This window comes from Phyllopteryx taeniolatus, chromosome 19, assembly GCF_024500385.1.
Source record: "Phyllopteryx taeniolatus isolate TA_2022b chromosome 19, UOR_Ptae_1.2, whole genome shotgun sequence".
Classification (NCBI taxonomy): domain Eukaryota; kingdom Metazoa; phylum Chordata; class Actinopteri; order Syngnathiformes; family Syngnathidae; genus Phyllopteryx; species Phyllopteryx taeniolatus.
In genome coordinates, this window is record NC_084520.1 from 5,085,459 (window position 1) to 5,109,473 (window position 24,015).

At 41.0% G+C, this 24,015-nt stretch overlaps 1 protein-coding gene across 7 annotated transcripts in view; it reads left to right on the forward strand.

Annotated features, from left to right (window-relative positions):
* Window positions 1-1,001: 1,001 nt before the first annotated feature.
* The window catches only part of itgb4 (integrin, beta 4), a 29,819-nt gene continuing 6,805 nt past the window's right edge, over window positions 1,002-24,015 (forward strand). For 2 of the 7 annotated variants that reach the window (XM_061755681.1, XM_061755685.1), the window contains exons 1-33: window positions 6,555-6,610; window positions 9,307-9,395; window positions 10,666-10,748; window positions 11,639-11,740; window positions 11,825-12,029; window positions 12,107-12,203; window positions 12,308-12,479; window positions 12,761-13,024; window positions 13,127-13,216; window positions 13,354-13,476; window positions 14,043-14,210; window positions 14,288-14,364; window positions 14,470-14,678; window positions 14,805-14,908; window positions 14,995-15,090; window positions 16,210-16,342; window positions 16,457-16,582; window positions 17,163-17,281; window positions 18,035-18,068; window positions 18,149-18,343; window positions 18,425-18,528; window positions 18,600-18,658; window positions 18,746-18,769; window positions 18,853-19,001; window positions 19,468-19,647; window positions 19,766-19,914; window positions 20,001-20,208; window positions 20,601-20,918; window positions 21,007-21,179; window positions 21,270-21,450; window positions 21,581-21,718; window positions 22,179-22,361; window positions 22,438-22,566. In XM_061755681.1, coding sequence (XP_061611665.1) covers window positions 6,570-6,610; window positions 9,307-9,395; window positions 10,666-10,748; window positions 11,639-11,740; window positions 11,825-12,029; window positions 12,107-12,203; window positions 12,308-12,479; window positions 12,761-13,024; window positions 13,127-13,216; window positions 13,354-13,476; window positions 14,043-14,210; window positions 14,288-14,364; window positions 14,470-14,678; window positions 14,805-14,908; window positions 14,995-15,090; window positions 16,210-16,342; window positions 16,457-16,582; window positions 17,163-17,281; window positions 18,035-18,068; window positions 18,149-18,343; window positions 18,425-18,528; window positions 18,600-18,658; window positions 18,746-18,769; window positions 18,853-19,001; window positions 19,468-19,647; window positions 19,766-19,914; window positions 20,001-20,208; window positions 20,601-20,918; window positions 21,007-21,179; window positions 21,270-21,450; window positions 21,581-21,718; window positions 22,179-22,361; window positions 22,438-22,566 — 4,522 coding nt within the window. In that variant the 5' untranslated portion in view covers window positions 6,555-6,569. Of the gene's footprint in view, window positions 1,143-6,554; window positions 6,611-6,688; window positions 7,134-8,610; window positions 8,632-9,306; window positions 9,396-10,665; window positions 10,749-11,638; window positions 11,741-11,824; window positions 12,030-12,106; window positions 12,204-12,307; window positions 12,480-12,760; window positions 13,025-13,104; window positions 13,217-13,353; window positions 13,477-14,042; window positions 14,211-14,287; window positions 14,365-14,469; window positions 14,679-14,804; window positions 14,909-14,994; window positions 15,091-16,209; window positions 16,343-16,456; window positions 16,583-17,162; window positions 17,282-18,034; window positions 18,069-18,148; window positions 18,344-18,424; window positions 18,529-18,599; window positions 18,659-18,745; window positions 18,770-18,852; window positions 19,002-19,467; window positions 19,648-19,765; window positions 19,915-20,000; window positions 20,209-20,600; window positions 20,919-21,006; window positions 21,180-21,269; window positions 21,451-21,580; window positions 21,719-22,178; window positions 22,362-22,437; window positions 22,567-23,224; window positions 23,597-24,015 lie in introns of those variants that run through there. The other 5 variants (XM_061755687.1, XM_061755683.1, XM_061755682.1 and 2 more) reach the window with 5 other exon arrangements.

Below are 24,015 nucleotides of genomic sequence, written 5' to 3' on the forward strand. Positions count from 1 at the left end.
CACGGTAAATTGGACTAAATGTCCCTAAACTTGTTTGTTCACTACTCAGTAAAAGCAAAGTTACCCTTTAATATGATTTCATCTTGTACATGTCTGATCCGCACATAAAAGCTTATAAGCGTGTCCGATTGTGTTCAACATCAATAAAAACAGAATACAATGATTTGCAAATCATGTTCAACCGATAATTAATTGAATACACTACAAAGACAAGATATTTAATGTTCAAACTGATCGTTTTTTTTTTGTTTTTTTTTAGCAAATAATCATTAACTTGGAATTTTATGGCTGCAACAGGTTCCAAAAAAGTTGGGACAGGTGGCAAAAAAGACTGAGAAAGTTGAGGAATGCTCATCAAACACCTGTTTGGAACATCCCACAGGTGAACAGGCTAATTGGGAACAGGTGGGTGCCATGATTGGGTATAAAAGGAGCTTCCCTGTATCATTCACAAGCAAAAATGGGGCGAGGTTCTCCTCTTTGTGAACAAGTCTGTGAGAAAATCGTCGAACAGTTTAAGAACAATGTTCCTCAACGTACAATTGCAAGGAATTTAGGGTTTTCATCATCTACAGTCCATAATATCATCAAAAGGTTCAAAGAATCTGAAGTTCTGCTGACTGTCACAACCCCAGTCAATTGCAAGGCACATATCTCAATCAAGCAAATGCATATTTTTGTCCTATATCCCCTTGTTGTGACATTTTTGTTTGGTGGTATGCTATGAGATTTTTTTTCCAATGTAAATATGTGCCGTGGCTGAATAAAGGTTGGGAAACACTGCGCTAGACCACTGTGCTGCCTACGATTAAAACACATCTTATAGAGTTTTGAACGGTAATGTCACTACAGAATTCCAAATATCTGCAGCTAATTTAATCATTTTGTGGTGGACGAGTTGAGGAGTGTATTCATCCCTGAATGAACTCACTGATCCAAAAGCAGGCAGTTTTTTGTCATGTAAATTGGCGAGGAGTTCTCAGACCAGGCTCAGTCAGACAAGAGTGTGCAAGTGGAGAGATAACTGCTTCCTGCAAAACAACAAGAAATTTTAGTTCAGTAGTTTTCCAGTAGCTTGTTGGAAGCGAGCAGCCCTGTGGATCTTCATGTTTCCACTTCACCCGGACAACATCTTGTTCACTGTAAGTAAAGGCACATTGTACATGTTTTCAGATGGTACTTACTAAAGATGACATGAATGAATAGTTGAATAGTGAGCAGTTCAATTTACTGTAAACTTGTACTTTGTGACAATGAATAATGGCTCAGTCTCTTTAAAGTTACTTCTTGTTACCTGCTATAGGATCCATGATGTACTATGAAAGTGAGTCAAAAAGTATCTAAGCAGAGGTTCAGGTTCGAATCGTACCTTGGGCTTTTGGGCTGTTTTCCAGTTACTCCTGCTTCCTCAAGCATTCCAAATAGCAATACAGTTACAGATGACACAACCAAGTATTTTATATATATATATATATATATATTTATATATATATATATATATATATATATATATATATATATATATATATATATATGCCTATTTCCAAAAAGGTGTTTGAATAAGTTGTGAATTTCTCCGGATTGTGACCTAATAGTTCATCTTATTCTTTCGACAGCATTTTCTCACCTGTGATTTGGCAGCTTGGGTGGTGCAAAGATCTGACATTTTCAAGCAATGGCTAGACTACAAGGAGACACTACCACGTTAAAACCAAAAGCGAAGCGGAGCTGCAGTGTTGGAAGCCCAGATTAGCGTAGCGAACAGCATTATCAGCGTTAAGATTCTGATAAGCGGCACATACTTGATTGTTCTGTGATGATGCGGCCATGGTGGGAGGTTTGGTGATGTGTCTGCACAAGTGTAGTTTGGCAGCTTGGTGATGAAGTGCTACTTTCATGAGTGAAAATAGAAAAATGCTTTTATCGTCTTCACACGGGCATGTGTGCGCTTACCAGTTGGCACTTGCTTTTTTTAAATGTGGTATAATTTTTTATCCTTGGGAGATTTTAACGAATGCATCTCACAGACATGTTAAGACAGCTGGGAACTATTTTAAATTGTGAAAATGCATAATATATCTCTTTTGAATTCTGATGAGCTATTGAAAATTCATTCAAGAGCAACCAAATGTTTGAGTTCGAGATTGCATTCAAGATTACTACATCCATTTAATTTAAAATGAGACTTTTACACATATTTTATATCTTTTAGCTCCTCCTTAATGAGAAAGTGCTGTTTCACCAGCATCACTGCCAAAGTGTCAGCCGTTAAAAAACAGGAGGAGGAGGAGGAGGAAGATGAGTAGCACCCTGCAGAATGTTACTCCCCCAGAGGGAGTTCGCTTTTGTAGTGAACCCGATCTGGTTGCTAGGGGCAGGACTTTGTATGCCACTGTTCACGCTGGCCATTGTGGTATGTGCAGGGGGAGAAGAAAAAGCTGCTTTCACCTCAGCTGTGTTTAACCCACTACTTCCCACATTTCAGAAAACATTCCTTACTTCCTTTCAAATGACACTGTAACACTTTTCATGTCTGATTGCACAAAGACAAAAGTTACTTTTGGAGGGATTTAAGACCAAAAATGGTCTTATGTGACATCAATCTTTCAATGTGATTAACTTGATCAATTGTAAATAAATGTCAGAAACGAAGAGTTTATAATTAGATTCGAAGAAACCCTAATATAGGGCTGAAGTGTTGCTCCCTCCCACATAACATCCATTGTTAACATTTAAAGGCCGTGGATGATGGAAAAATGACTTTATTTGCTCGTACAGTATTCAAGTAGCTATGTCTCCGGAGTGCCTGCCCAACCATGAAGTGGGAAAAAAAACAACCAAGTAAATCTTTTTTTTTGTTTGTTTTTTTTAGCTGCCTATTTCTGAAATTATGAGTGACCACTGATGAGTTCTGAATTTTGACAATTGTGTTGTCACAATTCGACCAAGTTACCAAATAACCATCCCCGCATAGTTCTTCACCCACGATATGGCATCTATCCTGGGAAATGGTCCGCCATTGTCACGAAATGGCCATGGTGACGACAACCAGTAGTGGCTTTGCGCAAGCGTGATTCGTTTGCAGTCTGGACATTCGTCCATCCATCCATCCATCCATCAATTTTCTATACATTTTATCTTCATTAGAGTTGAGGGTGAGCTGGAGCCTATCCCAGCTGACTTTGACCAAGAGAGAACCGATCGCAGTCTTTTGGAATTAGCGTTGTAAAAAGCCACAAAAACACAAGTCATCCTTTGATGCTTACTAAACCGAGGTCTTGTTCGCATTGGGTAGGTTTCGGAGAATATGCGGCGATTCATTTTATTTTTGTTTCTTCTTTTCTTTTCCCCCTTGAATCTTGTGTTTCAACTCGAGCACCATCAAATGTTGACTACTGAATTCTTGTGAGAACACATAACAATGCATTCCCAACAAGTGTAAATGTGTACACAACACAACCATTTTTGTGGAACTCCCTTTCAGGTGATTAAAATGAAATAGTCTGTGATCTTAATTATACAAATATGTAATTTTGCAATCGCGAACTTGCTCACTCACTGATGATTCATTTCCGTTGCGTGACAGATGGGTTTTAAACAAGAAAGTGCTGGTCTTGGTCAGAGACAGCGTATATTGGAATGCATCACCCATTGTTGGTTTGCAGCTCAGTGGCCACAAAGGCTCATTTGAGCTTGGTGGATTTGTAGAGTATGTATATACTGGAAAGTGTCCCAAACCGATGTATTGATCTCTATTTTCTCAGCATATAGAGATAGAGTGTTTTCATGTCTTGTTTCAATTTCCAGGCACATCCTTACTGTATAGTATTTGCAAATACAGGAGGTGAAGTGAGGAGTCATCCAACATGCAATAAAGGAACAGTTGCAAATAAAGAGTAGCTACTTTCAACTGTCCAGCTGAGTCCAAATCTCCCAGAATACACATTAATATCAAGTGTCAGAAGCATATTTACCTATTCGTGTCCTAAAGAAATGAAGAACCGCGTGAGTTGAACCGCTAATTTGGTGTGATGGATGCAGTTGGTTTCACAATAGCGGTTGCTTATTGCCAGAAGGAGACGACAAATGATTCACATCACTATGGCTTCATTTTGCAGATAACTCTTAAGTTTGGTTCAATAAAATGTGATAAATAGAACAAATTGCTCCAATAAGGATTACTGCTTTCTGTGTCACTTCTGGGTGTTTGTTCATACACATAATTTGAAGGTGTGTCACACCGCCTGAACTGAATACCTTTGCACTAAAGTGATGCAAGAACTCACCAGGATACTGCTGACAGCTTTAAAAAAAGAAGTTTGTTCAATGGATTAATAGTATGCTGGTAATTGGAAGGCCCTATGACTGACAGGCCTCTAGAAAATTATATTTGCATTGTTTCCAGGGGTCCCAAAGCCCTAGCCCCTGCTTATAGTGCAGATGCGAAAGAGAGTCCCATATAGCTGCAACCCCAATTCCAAAGAAGTTGGGACGTTGTGTTAAACATAAATAAAAACAGAATACAATGATTTGCAAATCATGTTCAACCTATATTTAATTGAATACACTACAAAGACAAGATATTTAATGTCCAAACTGATAAACTTTATTGTTTTTAGCTAATAATCATTATCTTAGAATTGTATGGCTGAAACACGTTCCAAAAAAGCTGGGACAGGGTCATGTTTACCACTGTGTTACATCACCTTTTCTTTTAACAACATTCAATAAACGTTTGGGAACTGAGGACACTAATTGTTGAAGCTTTGTACGTGGAATTCTTTCCCCATTCTTGCTTGATGTACAGCTTCACCTGTTCAACAGTCTGGGGTCTCCGTTGTATTTTACGCTTAATAATGCGCCACACATTTTCAATGGGAGACAGGTCTGGACTGCAGGCAGGCCAGTCTAGTACCCGCACTCTTTCACTACGAAGCGACGCTGTTGTGACACGTGCAGAATGTGGTTTGGCATTGTTTTGGTGAAATAAGCAGGGGCGTCCATGAAAAAGGCGTTGCTTGGATGGCAGCTTATGTTTCTCCAAAACCTCTATGTACCTTTCAGCATGAATGGTGCCTTCACAGATGTGTAAGTTACCCATGCCATTGGCACTAACAGAGCCCCATACCATCACAGATGCTGGCTTTTGAACTTTGCGTCCATAACAGTCCGGATGGTTCTTTTCCTCTTTGGCCCGGAGGACACGATTTCCACAATTTCCAAAAACAATTTGAAATGTGGACTCGTCGGACCACAGAACACTTTTGCACTTTGCATCGGTCCATCTTAGATGAGCTCAGACCCAGAGAAGCCGGCGGCGTTTCTGGGTTTTGTTGATAAATGGCTTTTGCTTTGCATAGTAGAGTTTCAAGTTGCACTTACGGATGTAGCGCCAAACTGTATTTACTGACATTGGTTTTCTGAAGTGTTCCTGAGCCCATGTGGTGATATCCTTTACACATTGATGTCGGTTTTTGATGCAGTGCCGCCTGAGGGATCGAAGGTCACGGGCATTCAATGTTGGTTTTCGGCCTTGTCGCTTACATGCAGTGATTTCTCCAGGTTCTCTGAACCTTTTGGTGATATTATGGACCGTAGATGATGAAAACTCTAAATTCCTTGCAATTGTATGTTGAGGAACATTGTTCTTAAACTGTTCGACGATTTTCTCACACACTTGTTCACAAAGAGGTGAACCTCACCCCATCTTTGCTTGTGAAGCTCCTTTTATACCCAATCATGGCACCCACCTGTTCCCAATTAGCGGGTTCACCTGTGGGATGTTCCAAACAGGTGTTTGATGAGCATTCCTCAACTTTCTCAGTCTTTTTTGCCACCTGTCCCAACTTTTTTGGAACCTGTTGCAGCCATAAAATTCCAAGTTAATGATTATTTGCTAAAAAAAACAAAAAAAAACGATCAGTTTGAACATTAAATATCTTGTCTTTGTAGTGTATTCAATTAATTATCGGTTGAACATGATTTGCAAATTATTGTATTCTGTTTTTATTGATGTTGAACACAACGTCCCAACTTCATTGGAATCGGGGTTGGGATTGTAGATGCTATAGACACGCTTATAAGCTTTTATGTGCGGATCAGACATGTACAAGATGAAATCATATTAAAGGGTAATTGCTTTTACTGAGTAGTGTACAAACAAGTTTAGGGACATTTAGTCCAATTTAACGTGCAGCTGATCAACTTCACTGTTCTCCTTGTTGTCTGTTGTTAGACGATGTTTAAACTCTTCAACTCTTATTTCTGGTTGCCACAGTCTTATTCCGCCTGTTCTCCCCTTTGCAAAACCCGTACACAGAGCTTTTTAATCGTCTTTGTGAATGTGGACCACTTGAGGATTGAATGTCACGTTCTGTGCCATGCCAGCACCTCTGCTGTGCACGTGCAACAAGTCCAGTTTATGAGCATGTCGTTCAAATATTTGAACAGAGGAATGGCCATCACGATGAGGGCACATTTGTGTGAACACAACATTCACACAATGTTTCCTGTAGCCTGAAGGCAGAGTTCTGCTCCATGTGCCACTCCCAAGATTTTGGGAGGAGGCCATGGAAGGAGGGGTCTGGCCCCCACGCTCAAGCCCACACAGGTAATGACTCTCGGGATGGAATGTGGCAGAGGTGTGGAGCCTTTAACTTCTAACAGGGTGTGGAAGAGATAGAGGTTCAGGAAGGGAGTTAACCCTCTCTGTCATTGCTATACTCACCTGGATCGCGTGTGCGTGTGTGTGAAGTTAAAGGAGGGAACAAGTCCCTGCATACAAAGTCACATTCAGTCAGTTGCTCTGAATCTCGCTATCACACACACACACACACACACGCTTGCCACTCTGAGTTTATGGACAATTCAGTCAATATTTGACCAGACTGGACTGTACAAGAGGGAAGACGCAAAAGTTCAGAAACAAAGAACTCCAAGTTTTTACTTTCTGGAAAGAATCTTTTTTTTTATTTTAATATATACATTTGGAGATTTTACTTTTCACTGGAGGTGGATACACACTTTTTCCAAACTCTTGGGTCACAGATGCCAAACAGGATTTAGTGTTGTTTTTTCTTCCCCTTAATTATTGTTTAACTTTTGAACTCAGACTGGTGTGGGATCAGGAACAGGTTTGTTTGCTTTGAAATCTTTTTACATTCTTAGTCCTAAATTATCCCAAGTTTACATTGTTTTCACTGCACTTCACCTGCTGATTATACGTATATTTGTGTGTGACCAACAGGCAGTTAAGTGTGTGTTATGCAACTTTATGTCATATGCATGGTTAATGATCGCTGATATTATGTTCATACCGTTGAGTATTGAATATCTTTTGTAATTTCTCTGATGTCAAACTCGGTATTGTCAAACTTTTTCCACCATCTACCAGTTTTATTCCTAAAATGTATACTGATAATTATGTTAAGCCACTGTAACATTATGAGCAATTTGAACATTTAGCACTGCACTTAAGTATAGGAAAATTATATATATATATATAATTTATTTATATAAGTTATATATTATATAAATTCAATTAAAGGTATACCTACAAATGCTTGAAGTCATACAGTGAAATACAGTTGAACTTTACTGAAATAAAAAAAAAAAAAAAAAAGTTTAAGGCAGTGTAACATGCACAAGTTGAAGACTTTTCATTTATTCATCCCATAAAGCTAATCTGGGTTTTCCAAAATTTCAGCTCAGAAGAACAACGAGAAAATGTGGATCCCCCACAAAGCCAAATTTGTTAAAGAACAAAACAGACATGAATTAAAGATCCGTTTGCTGACAAATTATGAACCTGCTTGTAGATTTTGGAAGCTGATAATTCAATTCCAAGGTACTTTTTCCAGAGCCAAACATGTAAAAGGTATGTTCCCTAAAAATTGTGGGGTTGAGTACCACCCCAATGACAAGCCAGTCTACAACAATGCGCTTTTGTGTTCAAAACAGGTGAAAGAAACTGGAACACGTGAAACAAAGATGAAAAAATGCCAAGTGTTTATACTGTGGAACCCATATACCTGCATGCAGTGTCAGATTGCTTTGTTTTTTTTCCCCAGGTGGCACGCAGCAATAGCTTCAGGCTAATCTTTTCATGTGTTTTCAGACGATTTCGCTCATGCTTGTGATGTGTCATGGTGGGGTCAGACCCCGCCCTTGTGTTAGTGCGATCACCCTGTAGGCTTGTTTTTGTCTGTGGGGACGATGGCGTAAAATTCATTTAATTATACTGTACTTATTGACACCATTTACCTTAACAGGTGGGTTAATGACTTCTAAGCTTTAATTTGTATGTATAAATTTACAGCCAGCAGACTAAACAACCTGCCTGGTTTAAAAAGGGCTTTTTCATCACATATTTCTGTGATTGATGGTTATGTTTTGTAGGAAAGAAGCTGGCTTGTCTGCCCAGACCTATTGTGGTCAGTGATTTATGTGATATACACACACACACGGTTACTCTTGCAACACTTCTTGCATTACACACACGCAATACACTCCTGTGGTCAGCTCACACTCACAAGAAGGTGTTAAGGTGCCTTTCCCATGTGTTTTCAGGCTACGTTTTTCAACTTGGACAAGTCATTCTCTCACCTCGAGGAGAAATTCTTCCTTGAAATTGTAAATCATCTCTGCACAAATACCCTTTCTTTTGTTTATTCATTTATTTTCTGTAATTTTCATTTCACGTCATTAGTGGTGTGGAATGTCTGCCCAGGCACGTAGATGACTATGGAGATTTCAGGCCACACTCTGTCTGTCCTTTGTTCACTTCTCCAAGCATGATCCCATCATATATTTAGTCAGTGTTTACGAAGTGAGGACTCAACAAAGCATGCAGGGGTATTTCCACACCCCACCCTGTATTTGCCCCCTTCCTGTCGAACATATCACACCAACTGAATCAGCGTGAAACATGTCATTACTTAGCTGCCTACATGCAGGTATGAAGAGCAAAACGCTGGGGGGTAAATTGAGAACTATATAATCGATTAAATGTAGTTCCTAACAAAAACTGTTTCCAGTCTCGTGTTAGTTGGAAAATTATCCACTTGGCTTGTTACTATTGGTGAAAAAATGTGCTTCATACAGTATCTTTACCACAATCCTCATATTAATGAGATCCAGTGTATATCTGGTTCTATTTACCTTTGCTCGGCCTTGACCAAGGGAAAGCACAGGTGGGTCAAGGGATACCTTTCTCACTTTTCAGGCTCTGTTGAACATGTTTTAGCCGTTTTGTTTTCTATTACATATTTTCTAGTATACTATACTATGTGTGTGTTTGTGTTTCAGTTGCAGGAAGGCGATGGGGAGATGGACGTTACATCTCTCAGTGGGCCTTGGGCTTCTGCTCTTTCTCATGACCTGCTCTTACACTGAAGGTACAGATGACCGCACCTATTATGTCTGTTGAGTTTGTACACTTTAGCAACTTTTGCATGTCTTCGTTGCCTCTGCATAGCGTTAGAAATCTTGAGGCCTGGAATTATTTTTACCTGTACTGAACATATGTTGTTTTTTTTTTATTTATGAAAGAAAAGCTTACACAATAAAGTATGCAGTGTGACTTCCGTGACAAGGTGCAAAAAAGCCAAAGTGCTGTTTCTGGCTTTTGCGCGCTTCTGTCACTATAAATTACTAAATTATTCTCAAATTGTTTTATGCAGTGGGGCCCTCAAACCTTTTAAAGGACACAGATTTTGCCAAATCGACTTTTTCTGGTATTAGGGATGTAATATTGTCTCTCGGGGGCATCAGTAAACACGTGAAATATGAATTAAAATCATACACGCATTCCTGATTTTCAGAGATTTTTCTTCCGAGAACCCTAAAATCAGGTCATTCGAATTTCTCAAGCTTATCTAAGTCACTAGCGAAGCTCACCGCCTACCTCTCCACACCGAGCCAGCACTGTCAACATAACAAATATGTGTGCTCTCACAAGTGGGTCTTCTACACGGCAACCAATCAGAGGAAAGGGGATGGTCTTAGCCAAATATGGAGAAAGTGGATACAACACTGGGTCAAACAGAAGTAGCTGTCAAAGCGGTCTTTTCTGGACACTTGTATGACAAAAGGCGTTTTTTAAAAATTAAATTCACACTAAATTCATACTAAGTCCATTTTAGAGACTCACTCTATGGGGGTCTAAAGAGCAATATAAGTATGGGACCTTTAGCTACATGTTGTAGTTGACCTTTTTGAGCCCACACTGACCTTTGTAGAGTTTAAAATTCACAGAAATGCAACAGAAATGGGTGTCACTCCACCCACCTCCAAACCCAGTGCTACTTCACCATAAAAGGTGGAATTAAAAAAAACTAAACAATACTTTAGTAGCTGTTTCTGATGAATGTATTACTTTTATATTTTCATGTTATTTTGTTGTGTGCCTATCTTGTGTTTATTCCACAAGCCTCTTGTGCATGTTTTTTATTCTGATTTTTAGTCTTTTATGTCAAACAATTCTCCTCGTATGAGTGTCTATTGTGTACAAGTTGCTCAAATCTGGTGAGATGCATGACAAGAAATCCTTTCACAAGAAATCAGACTTTATGCTCTGTGTGTGTGGGTGTAACTATTGAACGTTTGGTGCATTTTATTCTCACTTTCTGTGTTTTGACCATCTCCCCTCCTGAATTTCCTCCACAGCAAACTATTGCTTTGCCACCAGGTCCAAAACGTGCTCAGATTGCCTGCAGGCGGGGAAAGGCTGCGCCTACTGTCCTGATGAGGTCAGAACACAAAACGGGAACATAAAAGAACAGACTTCACATTTAGCCAAGACTTTAGTGATTTGGCATTCTGACAAATATTCATTTTTTCCCCTTTTTGGTGATCATTATTCCGAGCCATAGATGATAGCTGAACATAATCAGCCCCTGTCCAATAGGCATGTACACATGTAGACAAAAGTGTTGTTACCCTTCCATAAAAAAATGTAAAACCCACAAAGGTTACTTAAATTGACTTAAAACCCGACACTGATGAGACCGGAAAATCCACAAAGCTTGATGAGAATAATGACCATTGCATCAACTCTATCTTTATAGAACACTGTACTGTCAAACATGGAGGAAGCTCAGTTATATTCTGGCTTTTCCTCATCCAGCACAGGATGTCTGTGCACTCTGTGCAGGGTACAAGGAAATTTCAAGACCATCAAGGCATTCTGTAGCGAAATGTCCTGCCTAGTGTGAGAAAGCCGCAGGCAATGGCTCTGGAGACCCAAAACACACAGCTGAAAACACCCCAAGACTGGCTAAAAACAAAAACATTGACTTATCTAAAGAGCCCTGATCTAAATTGTATTGAACATGTGTGTGTGTGTGTGTGTGGGGGGGGGGAACAAAAAACAAACAAATCCAAAATGATTCAATACTGGTTTAAAATTCACTAAAACAACCAAACATTATATTGTTTTTTTTTTTTCAATCATGATGTTATAAGTTAAGTTGTGTTTAGTATGTACAATCAGTACTTTCAACTTCCATAGCTTCTGGCCATGTCATTAGTGGTTAACAAATATAGCACTGTCAAAAAGGTGCAACTTCAGGGGTATCATTGAAGCAGATAAAACGATTCTTGCTCGCTGTTGCTTTGATGAGTTGTCTTTCTTGTTTAGACCTTTAATGGACCTCGTTGTGACCTGTATGAAAATATTATGGCTCATGGCTGCAGCGCTGCGGCTGTTATCACAGCAAAAAGCAGCATGAAGATTGAAAGAGTAAGTCCTCTTTTATCATTTATGGTAAGCCGAATTGGTGGAACCTCTAAATTTCCATCCTACTTGCTTTTCATCCCTGCGCAGAAACAACAGATCGACGTCCGTTTGGCGCAGTCGCAGGTGTCCCCGCAGCAGATGAGCATGTCTTTTCTGCCAGGGGAGGAGAAGTTGGTCGACGTGGAAGTCTTTGCTCCGACCAAAGGCCCGCTGGATCTGTACATTCTTATGGACTTCTCCAACTCTATGGAAGACGATTTGGACAACTTGAAGAGGATGGGCCAGGAGCTGGGTAAGCATCGCGGCTCAATCGCTTTGCCATGCTTGCCGTTTCTATTCATACTGTGACACAGTGTTTTTCTCCGATAGCTTCACTGGTGAAGAAGCTGTCAGATGACTACACCATTGGATTTGGAAAGTTTGTGGACAAAGTTATTGAGCCTCAAACCGACATGAGGCCCGCTAAGTAAGAAATACTGTGGTCGTAGCACCTTCAAGAACATTCCGTGCATGTATTCTACTGTATATTGACAGTACATCTTATTTGTCGCTCCCTTCTATCTCCTTCAGACTTTCTAAACCATGGCCCAACAGTGACCCTCCGTTCTCCTTTGAAAACGTCATCAAGCTGACCAGTGACTTGAACTTCTTTACCAGTGAGCTTCAGAAGGAAAGAATCTCTGGCAATCTGGACGCTCCTGAAGGAGGCTTTGATGCCATACTGCAGGCTGCAGTCTGCGGGGTAAGAACACGCATGCAGATCTAGAATTTCTTCGACTTTCTGTTTAACAAATAATCTCACACTTCGTATGCCATGTGCACATTGGTAACCTTGGAAAAGACAATGCACAACTCGGTGATTCCAATATTTTGTTTTGTATTTTTAAGTGTCAGCCATAAGGTAATCTGCTCAAACAACTGTCCTCAATGTTTTTTGCTCATATTTTAATTCCTTCGACTCAGTAATGAGTTCTGTTCTAACCGTCGTATTGTCTGCTTCTGTTCGATTTCCCCCATACCCAGGATAAGATCGGTTGGCGTGAACACAGCACACATCTGCTGGTTTTCTCCACTGAGTCTGCCTTCCACTACGAGGCTGACGGCGCCAACGTGCTGTCGGGCATCCTGCCACGCAACGACGAGCTCTGCCACCTGGACGGCGAAGGCAAATATACAGAGGATACCAACCAAGATTACCCCTCCATACCCACGCTGGTCCGTCTGCTCGGGAAACACAACATTATTCCCGTATTTGCTGTCACCAACCACTCCTACACATACTACAAGGTTGGTGGCTATTTTACTTTACATATTTCTTATATTATACAGTACGTATACACAATAAATGATGTGTTACAGTCAGTTAGTTATGTGCACGTGTTTGTTCAGAAACTCCAAACGTATTTCCCCATTGCTGAGGTGGGCCTGCTGCAAGAGGATTCATCCAACATCCTGCAAGTCATGGAGATGGCCTTCGAGGTAAAAAGTTACTTTTTCTGAAATGGGTGAAAGTGGAAGTGTATCTTTTCTTTCTTCTCCTCCTGGCCTCCCAGGAGAACTCCAGTCAGTCACTCGTGAGCAAAACAAGTCACTTGTGCATGTGTGTATTCCTTCAGAGTATCCGTTCCAAGATGAGCATTCGTGCAGAGGACAGACCCAAAGCTTTTGAGGCACAGTTCCTGTCCACCAGTGGGAAGGTTGCAGAATATGGAGCCTTTGATTTCAAGCCTGGAGCAATTGTAAGTGGCTGAGCGAGCAACTAAGAAACCTCCTATAAACCTGGATTTTCTTTTTTATAATACTCATTAATCCCTCAAAAGGAAATCCAACTCATACACACGCTGCTGTAGATTTGTGTTGCACACCACACAGACCAGAGTAAATCACATAGTGTACATAGTCAAGTCATATGTAAATCTTAACCTTCAACTTTCAAGTCAAGTCATGACTTGAGTTAAGCAAGACATACAGTAAGTCAAGTCATACAGTTTTTCTCAGTCACAACATATTGGAATAGCAATAAAAGGTTTTTTTCACCGATCAGTACACCAAGAAAAACTATTTATTAAAGTGAAAGCTAGTTGCAACTGCTACTAAGATCCTATGATAAATATTGTACCTGTATATCTGTATATATAGGATATTACACAACAAAATGATCAACAATTTTTTGAATACCATGTACGTCATACTGTTGAATATGAATATGATGTATGCCTGTCACTTATCTTCACATTTCTGTCAGTAACTCAAATCCGGAAAAAAGCACGCACAATTTTGTAACACTTGGATTTGTGTCTTTCAGGGCAAATTCAAGATGAAACTCAAAGCCCAGAGGATGATCGACGAGTCTCCAGTCTGTAAGATGGGTGTGGATGAAAAAGAGGGCGTTATAAGAGTTAAACCTACAACCTTTAACTCTGCCGTGAATGTTAATGCCAGAGTGCATTGTCCAACTTGTGACTGTGAGAAGGTAGATGCACATTAACCTATAGGAGGTCTCAAATGGTTCAGATGAAGACTTGTCTCTTCTGGTCCTTTGTCCTCCAGGCTGCCATCCCTAATGCGCCTAGATGCCATGGCAATGGAGACCTTGTGTGTGGGAAGTGTCAGTGCTATGATGGCTGGTGAGATTCACATAAATACATTTCATTAATTAATTATTTTTTGGACCCGATTAAGAACAATTACTTACTCAATGTGTCTTTGTTCTGTCTTGGTGTTTGGTTTAGGTTGAGTACATTCTGTAACTGTTCAGCTAGTGCTTCAGCTCTCGACACCAGCCTGTGTATCGGTCCAAGATCGACAGAACCTTGTTCAGGTCGCGGGGATTGCCTGGAGTGTGGAACCTGTGTGTGCTACAACCCTGACCAGTTTGAAGGGCCCTACTGCCAGTATGATAGAACTCAGTGTCAGCGATTCGGAGGCTTCCTCTGCAATGGTACAGCAGTCTTTGCCACCTGAACTGATCATTTAAAACATTTGAAATGAACCAAAATACAGTTTTCAGGTTTTATGCTAAATGGCAAGTTTGCATCATCATTATTTCCTTCTTTGACCTAATCAGACCAGGGCTCCTGCATTATGGGTCGCTGTGTATGTTCTGATGGTTGGGAGGGAAATGCTTGTGAGTGTCCCAAGAGCAACCAGACCTGTCTGGACAGCAATGGGGTCAGTAGAACCATTGTCTTTTTTTATTTTCATCATGTCATCGCGCATGTCTGAAATGGATATCTCACTGTTGGTACCTGTTTTAGGGTGTGTGCAATGGACGTGGTAAATGTGTTTGCGGCCTCTGTGAGTGTCCATCATCTGGTATTGAAACCTCTTCGACATGTGAGCCAAATTTCCAGGTATTTTCTTTTATTTTTTATTTTTTTTAATGTACAGTATGTGTGGTTTTATGCAAAGCAATTTACATTGTGGCTCAGGAACGTACTGTACATGATTATGCATGTGTAATAATGATGCATAGTCAACAGCCACAACATTAGATATGAATGTGAATGAAGTATCATTTTGGTGAACTTTTCGTCTCCATCGTTAAAACATTGTCCTTTTTTTAAGTACCACCTAAAACAAAATAGCTCTCCAAATACTTCCATAATGCCTAACATTATTATCGTCGTGTAGTAGGCCCAAGTGTTAATCATAAACGAGACAGAGGTTGTATTCCGAAAAGGTACATTCAATATTATTGTAACATGGTCAATATTTGCACTGTACTTAAACATAGGAAAGAAAACTTGAGAAAAACTCTCCGGAAATTATATCCATCAATCCATTTTCTGCACCGCTTCTCCTCACTAGGGTCGCGGGCGTGCCGGAGCCTATCCCAGCTATATTCGAGCGAGAGGCGGGGTACACCCTGAACTGGTCGCTAGCCAATCGCAGGCCAAATGATATAATAATTCATTTAAAATGTCTTGCACATTATTTTATAAAAAAAATTATACCTGAATAAATGTTTTAAAATGAGCATTTCTTTAAGATTAAATGCAAATGTATTGAAATCAAAATTTAAATACAACTGAACTGTACCTTGGCAGTGATTATTATTATTATTATTTTTATTTATTTTTTGCGTACCACCCGTGGTACTCATACTAGACATTGACAGTCACCAAGCTACATTAGATATAAAATTATACATCAACCTCACATTATGATGCAGTTCAGTTCTAAGGCACTACATATTCCAACCGCTATATTAAGCATATTATTAACGTCTTACAGTATGTCTCTGATAGTCTAAACGGAGCATTTTATCTTTGTGCGTCTTAATTTATGGTCAGTGAGTATAATTCTATTCAACATTTGTTTGACATTTGTGAGATGATAAATTGCTTCTCAACATAAAGAGACACGTGAATGTCAACTCCAACAGAATTTGTACTCTATTTAATTTTTTCGTCATATTTACAAATGTATACATGCTTGTAGTTTTTAAACTCTAGTTCTGGTCTGCCCAGGCCCAACTAGGTGTGTGCGAGGCTACACGGAGTTGTGCTCAGTGTCAGGCTTGGAAGACAGGAGAGAAGAAGGACAAGGAGGAGTGTGATAAGTGTCCTTTCAGAGTCATCATGGTGGACGAACTCAAAGAAGGTGCTGGAAATAATTGTTTTCCACACACACTCCCACCTTTGTTAAGTTCATGATTACCATTACATTTTGCAATCATGCCAGTAGTTCTAAACACTACAACGTGTGTATTTTCAGCGGACAAGGTGCTTGAAAAGTGCAGTTTCCGTGATGAAGATGATGACTGCACATACCACTACACGGTGGAAAACCCCAAAGTTCCGACATCTAAAGACTTGGAGGTCCAGGTGCTCAAGAAGAAAGGTAATTATTTCACTAAAAAAAAAAAAATCAAAATGCAATGATAGCATTACCTTGGCTAAAGCGACTATTCTTTTGCTGATGTGTAAGAATTCATCGAGGGCAGGGGTGTCAAACTCTTTTTCTGTCTCGGGCTGCGTTGTAGTTATGATTTCCTTCAGAGGGCCATTAGAACAGTGAAACCATATAAATGTTTAATCATCACCAAAACATATTACCCTTACACAACAAATTGAGGGAGAACTAGTTTTGAAATCAGGAACACAAGGATAATAGTTTGTTCAAGTATTGTTTAAGTTACTTTCAAAGAAGGGTTTTGAAACAGAAAAATGCAATACCTACAACATTATTGTTTATTATTATGACAATTTGGAATTTGGGTACAGATTTGAGCAAAAATGAGTTTGACACCTGTGATCGAGGGGATCTTTTAAAAATGTTCTGCTTTGTCCCATCATTGAAATAGTGATAATGGTAATAAAGCTTTGTTAGAGGAATGATACTTTTGTCACTTGCACTGTCCGCTGTGTATACTGTAATTGTCTTATCGCTGATATTTTCTACTCTTTGGACATGTCTCCAGATTGTCCCGCCGCCAGTCTCCTCTGGCTGCTCCCCCTCCTCTTGTTCCTCTTGTTGCTGCTGGCACTTTTGCTGCTCTGCTGCTGGAAATACTGCGCCTGCTGCAAAACCTGCTGCCAGGTAAGAAAATAATATAGACGGTATGGACAAAGGTTCTGGGCCAGACCCAAATCATTAATGATAGATCAAGGGTTGGGTAGGACTCCTGAGTTCACCCTAAATCTTAATTCTTCACTTTTACACAGAGGTGTACAGAGTACTCACACGGTACTGATTCAACTCCTTTACTTATGTAAAAGTTAAACATGTATATACTCTGAAATTGATTTCATCCAAAAGTAAAGCGTAAAAATATATGTTTACTATCAATTATATAGAATACAGATTGTGATAAGTTGGCACAACAATAAAACACATTTTCAACACTTTATATTGGTCAATGATTAGTACTAATAACATACGCACGTGGGGCTTGACCAAAATTATCGATTTGTGAAAAAATATTAAATTGTCCCAATTTGTACATAGGTGGTTTCGCCCCATTGCCATTGAAGTATTCTCTCTGCTCCGTGGGAACAAAGACTACTCCCGTTGGGGACCTTTTCTGCTTTTTGGTCACAATTATGTGCATCTCTTCCCGTAGACCTCAGTGCTGCCTAGCATGTTGCCACAAAGCTTGGCACAACACTGAAGGCGTGCAACTCTAAATTTGGACTTGCCTCTATGCTGTAAAAACCCAGAAAAACGATTGCTTAAAAATCAGAGATGAAGCAAGGGAACACAGGATTTTTAAGTTAGAATAGAACAGAAAGCTTTTGTCATTGTCATACAGTTACACTGAAACTAATACTTTTTCATTGTGTCTCTCCAAAGAGCTGCCTTGCCCTGCTGCCTTGCTGTAAGAAAGGTATGATGTCAAGGAATTGATTTCTAAATCCTCTCGTCTCCCACGTAGGTGCATATTGATGTCTTTTCATGTTCCTTCAGGTCGCATGGTTGGATTCAAGGAGGATGAGTATCTTCTCCGCCACTCTCTGCTCGCCTCAGACCACCTGGACACACCTATGGTGAGGACAGGCCCTCTCAAAGGGACCGATGTGGTTCGCTGGAAGGTTACAGATAATGTACACCGAAGTCCCAACCACCCCCAGGCTCTTATCAAGCCCAACCCCAAAGAAATCAGTGAGTGCATACTGTATGTTTACAGATGCTGTATCTTCAAGAGGGACTGAATAGTCTAATTCCATCTCTCCTCCTTAACAGTTCAGTATCCAATCTCCCTGCGGCTTAACAGGCGGTTTTCCGAGAATTTGTCTCGTCCTGACTCCAGAGATGCAGAGCAGCTTCGTAAAGAAGTAGCAGATAATGTGAGTCGGCGTCTTTAGTGCGTTTGGGGTCCATGAGTGTACATACCTCTCACTGCGGTCTTCTCATTCAGCTTAATGAGGTCTACAAGCAAATTCCCGGGGCCCAGAAAATGCAAAAGACCTCATTTAGGTAAGGTGTTACTTCACAGAGCGTACGGTTTACATGCATATTCTGCACTGTCTGTTTTAATCAACTGCTTGTCCGTTTTTGTTGCAGAACGCAGAGAAATGCAGGGAAAAGGTAACGTCCATACTGATATACAGTATATTTCTGTGGTCCCAAAGCACACAATTATCTAAGCCTGACCCGCTTGTGATCTCCAGGCAGGACTACACCATCATGGACGCCATCCTGTCTGCACCTCGCAGCAGCTACCCTGATATTGTCAAGCTGACTGAGAGAAATGTCCAATCTGGACACTTCCATGACTTGAAAGTGTTGCCTGGCTACTACACTGTTGCTGCAGACAGAGGTGTGATGGAAATTTTGTATACCCTATTTCAAGCTACATTAGCTAGTAATGCTACCTTGAAATTACATTTCTAAAATGGTATAAGGGTTTATAATATGGAGATTTGCGTAACTGTGGCTTATCTACTTTAATAATAATTGTAAGCGTTGGTGGTTTGCCCTGGACACCTTGCATGTTGGATCCACACAATGTGTGTGTCAAGATATGATGTTATTACACTAAGAATTTGTGACCATGTTAAACATGTACGTATATTCATTGACTTGGCTTTTTTTGGCTGTGTCTTAGCTGGTTCACAAGTGCACATTTACAGCTATTTGGTCGTAAATATATTTGAGAACTTTAGGAAAGTCATGGGGCGGGGGGGAATACCAATATTGGTACTTCACACGGTGTTCACTTGGTGTTAATGATCTGAACTTGCATTGTCAATGATTTTTAGTTTAATTAACTTGTTTCTCCACAGAGGCTGCAGGAGCTATAGAATTCCAAGAAGGTGTGGAGTCGCTGGATGTACATGTGCCACTCTTTGCCAAGGATGAAGATGATGACAAGAAGCAGCTGCTGGTGGAGGCCACAGATGTGCCGCTGGGCATTGCCCAAATTGGAAAACGCTTAGTGAACATCACCATCATCAAAGAACATGGTCAGGAGACTTTCAGTGACTCAACAGAAAAGCTGTCAATTAAAATAATGAAAATGATGTCATGATGCAGTATAATATGCGGATTGTACTAATGGAGTCATTTACTTCATCTCCCAAGCTTCCAGTGTGTTCTCCTTCCTCCAGCCAGCCTACACCTATAGTAGACAGGACGGGGTGGCCAATATTCCTATTAGTAGAGAGATTATTGAGGACGGACGCACACAAGTCTCCTATCGTACACGAGATCTCACAGCCAAGGATAAAAAGGTGACCACAGTGTACCAATGCAGTACGCTGTTGGAGTAGTGGTTCAATACGCATTCCACTAGAAAGGTTGTGTGATGTCATTTCAGGATTACGTGACTGTGGATGGAGACCTCACTTACGGTCCCGGTGAGACCCAGAAGACTGTTCCGGTTCGTCTGCTGGAGCTGGGTGAGAAAGATGCCCTCCTGGATGACAAACAGGTCAAACAGTTCGTCATGGACCTCAGTAACCCGCGACAGGGTGCCAAGCTTGGCCGTTACCCTAGAACTACTGTCACAATCGCTGACCTACCAGGTAAGAAGGAATAGATTGTCCAGAAACATTTACACCAAAGCGAGTGATTCCCAACCACTATGCCGCAGCACCTTAGTGAGAGATCATCAATTGTGCCGTGGGAAATTATCCAATATCACCTGATTGGTCTGAAAATTATTACTTAATTTACTGCAAATAAGGTATCTTTGTTCATCTATCTATGCCAGAAACATATAGTGCCAGGTAAAATGATTAAATGCTGTTCCATATGGCAGAATTACAATTAACTTTTTGTGGCAGTTTTGTTTTATGTACTGTGAGATTTTTGCAATGTAAAATATTTGCCTTGGCTCAGTAAAGGTTGGGAAACACTGCCCAATGTAAAATCCTGACACATTCATTCTCTCCTCCCTTGTTTAAATATTAATCAGACCCCGGCGTCATGATGTTCAAGAGAGGCACCCAGAACTTCACTACATCTGACCCAAATTACACCATCCCTGTGGTACGCACTCGCAACCAGGACAGCCCCGCTACAGTGAAATGGCGCACAAAGAAGGGCCAACGCTTCGACCTCTCCGGCCTTCTGAAGTTTAACCCTGGAGAGACGGAGAAGAATATAGTGATCGATCCAAGATCCCACTCTGCCCTGGGTCAGCCTGACTCCTTCCATTTGGAACTGTTGGAGCCAAGTAGTAATGCCACAGTCGGAGAGAGGAAGACTACAATTGTCAATGTTGTCGAAGGAGGTTTGTTGTGGTCTAGTTTTACGGAGTTTTTCATTACAAAGTTAGGATAAATTGTTTAAATAGCTTCATTTTCCTTCACTTCCTGTAGCTCCAAGGTCACCTGAGATGGCCCAGATGCAGCAGAAAGGCTTTGTAACTCCCAAAAACACATCGCTTGGTGGTCGTCTTCTTGCTCCGGGAAACCCTAGAGCCAAAGCAACTGGACCTAGAAGCATCCGCCTCAACTGGGACCCACCACCCGGTAACCCCCTGGGATACAAGGTGAATGAAATAAAGTTTAGCTCTAATCTCTTCAATTGCATAGAGAGTGATTCTCAAAGGTTGTATCTTCTGTTTGCATTTGTATTTTAGGTCAAGTATTGGATCTATGGCGACCCAGAGAAAGATGCTCAGGTCTTAGATGTTAAGGCTCCTCAAGCTGAGCTGACCAACCTGTATCCCTACTGTGACTATGAGATGAGAGTGTCTGCCTACAACACATTGGGAGATGGCAATGATACAGACATTGTTGCCTGTCAGACTATGGAGGATGGTAAATGAGTCGTTCCCTCATTTGTTGGGTGTTCAGCGTTATTGGAAAACAACAGTCATTGGAAGAGGCTGAGTTCTAATATTATGTATCTGTTTTAATTCAGAAATGTTCTTGCTTTGTTTTCCTGCAGTGCCTGGTGAACCAGGCCGACTTGCCTTCAATGTCATCAGCCCAACAGTTACTCAGGTCAGTTGGGCTGAGCCTGCAGAAACTAATGGTAACATCACTGCTTACGAGGTCATCTACACACCTATCGACGATGATCTGAGTAAGGCAATCACTGTATTTCTTGAAGCACACAATGTCAGTCTGATATGAATGAAAGCCTAAGTAGACCTAGATTGCCTTGAATTCCAATCCTTAAATACACTAAGTCGTTTTGACAATAGTATATACTATAGGCTATTTTCAGAACCCTGATCAGAATGAATCCATCCAATTTTTGTACCACTAGGTCACTGTGCCACCAGACTGAATCAGAAGAGCGTAAACAGAATTTTAGGCAGGTTTTAACCTCACAAATGGTCTTCTGGTCAAAAAATAATCACACTCCAAAGTTTGTAGACAGTACAAACATAGGAGAAGCTAACAGGAGGGCGACTCCTTTTTCCTATGTTCAGTTCTTTTAGGTGTAATGGCCCAATGTCCCAGTACCTTTGTCCATGTACTTTAGTGTGTTTGTATTTTCTTTGTCATCATGTTGTATCTCTGTCTCTTCTTGTATATAGAGCAAGTTGGTGCAGCTAAGAAGGTGAAGATAGACAACCCAAAGAAGCGAATGCTCTTAATTGAGAATCTTGTGACTGCGCAGACCTATCAGTACAAGGTCCGTGCCAAGAACAGTGTCGGGTGGGGCCCTTACAGAGACGCTACCATTAACTTGGCGTCACAGCCTGCGAGACCGCTGTCCAGTGAGTCACCATCCAACGCACCAGTTCCTGAGCCTTTTTTACTTGCTAAATGTAGACTCCCTTCTGTCTGTTCTAGTTCCCATCATTCCAGACGTCCCAATTGTGGATGCCGAGGCAGGAGATGAGTATGACAGCTATCTGATGTACAGCAATGAGGTGCTGAAGTCTCCCGCAGGGTCCAAGACACCCAGCGTCTCTGGTGATGGTGGGTAGCTAGACCCCAAACCACAAACAGCCCATAGATACATTGATCCACCCATTGGTTTATGAATGTGTGCGTGAATAGGTGAATGTGTGAGCATCTGTAAAGCGCTCTGGGCACTGTGATGATGTAAGTTAAAGTGCTATATAAGTGTAATCCATTTACCATAGAAACACACTATGATAGTGAGATGAGAAGTGAGTGAAAGAGCTATATGAATAGTACAGCATCCTCGGAATGTAGGCTATCAACCCAATAAGGACCCAATACAAGTAAACAAGATGTGCTGTGGTATCATAGCCCTGTCACAATAGGGACTGAACAAGTCTTCTCTTCCCATCCATTCATCTTTTCTACAAATTTTCCAATGCATCATCTTATCTGCAATTGAAGTGAATCACGAATACTTTCATGGAACACATATTAGAAATTGGCTTGTACATGCAGGTCCGTGCTTCTGATAGTTTTTCCAGCAGAGAAGGCCTTGCTGGCCGTGACGGCTCAATGCTCATGGAATGGCCATTCAGTATATGATGTTGTCCCATCAGTCAGTTATGACTGTTTGAACAAAATTCATTGTTAAGCAAACCATTGACCACTTTTGCCTACCATTCTCCACTTGCTTGCTTCTCCCCCTTCCCTCATGACCTCAATTTGCAAGACTGGAAATATGTCAAGTTGGTCGGGTCCAACCTGGATCTCCGAAAGGTGTCGTGGAAAAAGCGAGTGGAAGTCATCTCCAACAGTCGGCTCAGCACAGACACAGAGAGGAGCACAGATGAGGCCCCATACCCCAGCTTCACACAAACACCCGTGCCAGGTGAAGAGCACTCCATCAGAGAAGCAGACAGGCAGCCGGCATGCCAAATGTCCCTCTACCCTTAATATTGAAATTTTGCGTAGTCCTTCTACTACAAGCTTCAGCCTTTGTCCCTTTGTCCTCAAGTTGGCACCTATCCTATCTATCCTCCTGGCTTATGCCGAGAGAGGAGCACTTGCATCAACTGCACCGCCTTCCAGTTGATGATCAGAGGCAGGCTTACCCCCACCCCACCCCCACCCCCTCTTCAAACACCTGCCTCTGTCTGTCCTCTCACATCCCAGTGGGAAGGTAGTAGTCTTGGGGCAGCTTGCAGGTGTGTATAAATGCTGGTTGTTATGGAGACTGGATTTTAAAGAACGCCATTACCCTCGTTACAGGGCATTTTCCATAGTGACACTTTTTCTAGCAGTTTTTAAATCCACATCTCATGGAACTGCTTTGAAGCTTGCCTACTCTTAATGTGTTTCTCAATGGAAGGGAGTTTTTAATGCTTCCAAAAAAACAGCAACTGTTCATTTCATGCCAACCTACAAAGCACCAGCATTTACAAAAGTAGACATTCAGATTCTGATTCAGATTTACGTATACACACCATGCGCATGACACAAGATGTGTTTTTCGGTCACTTA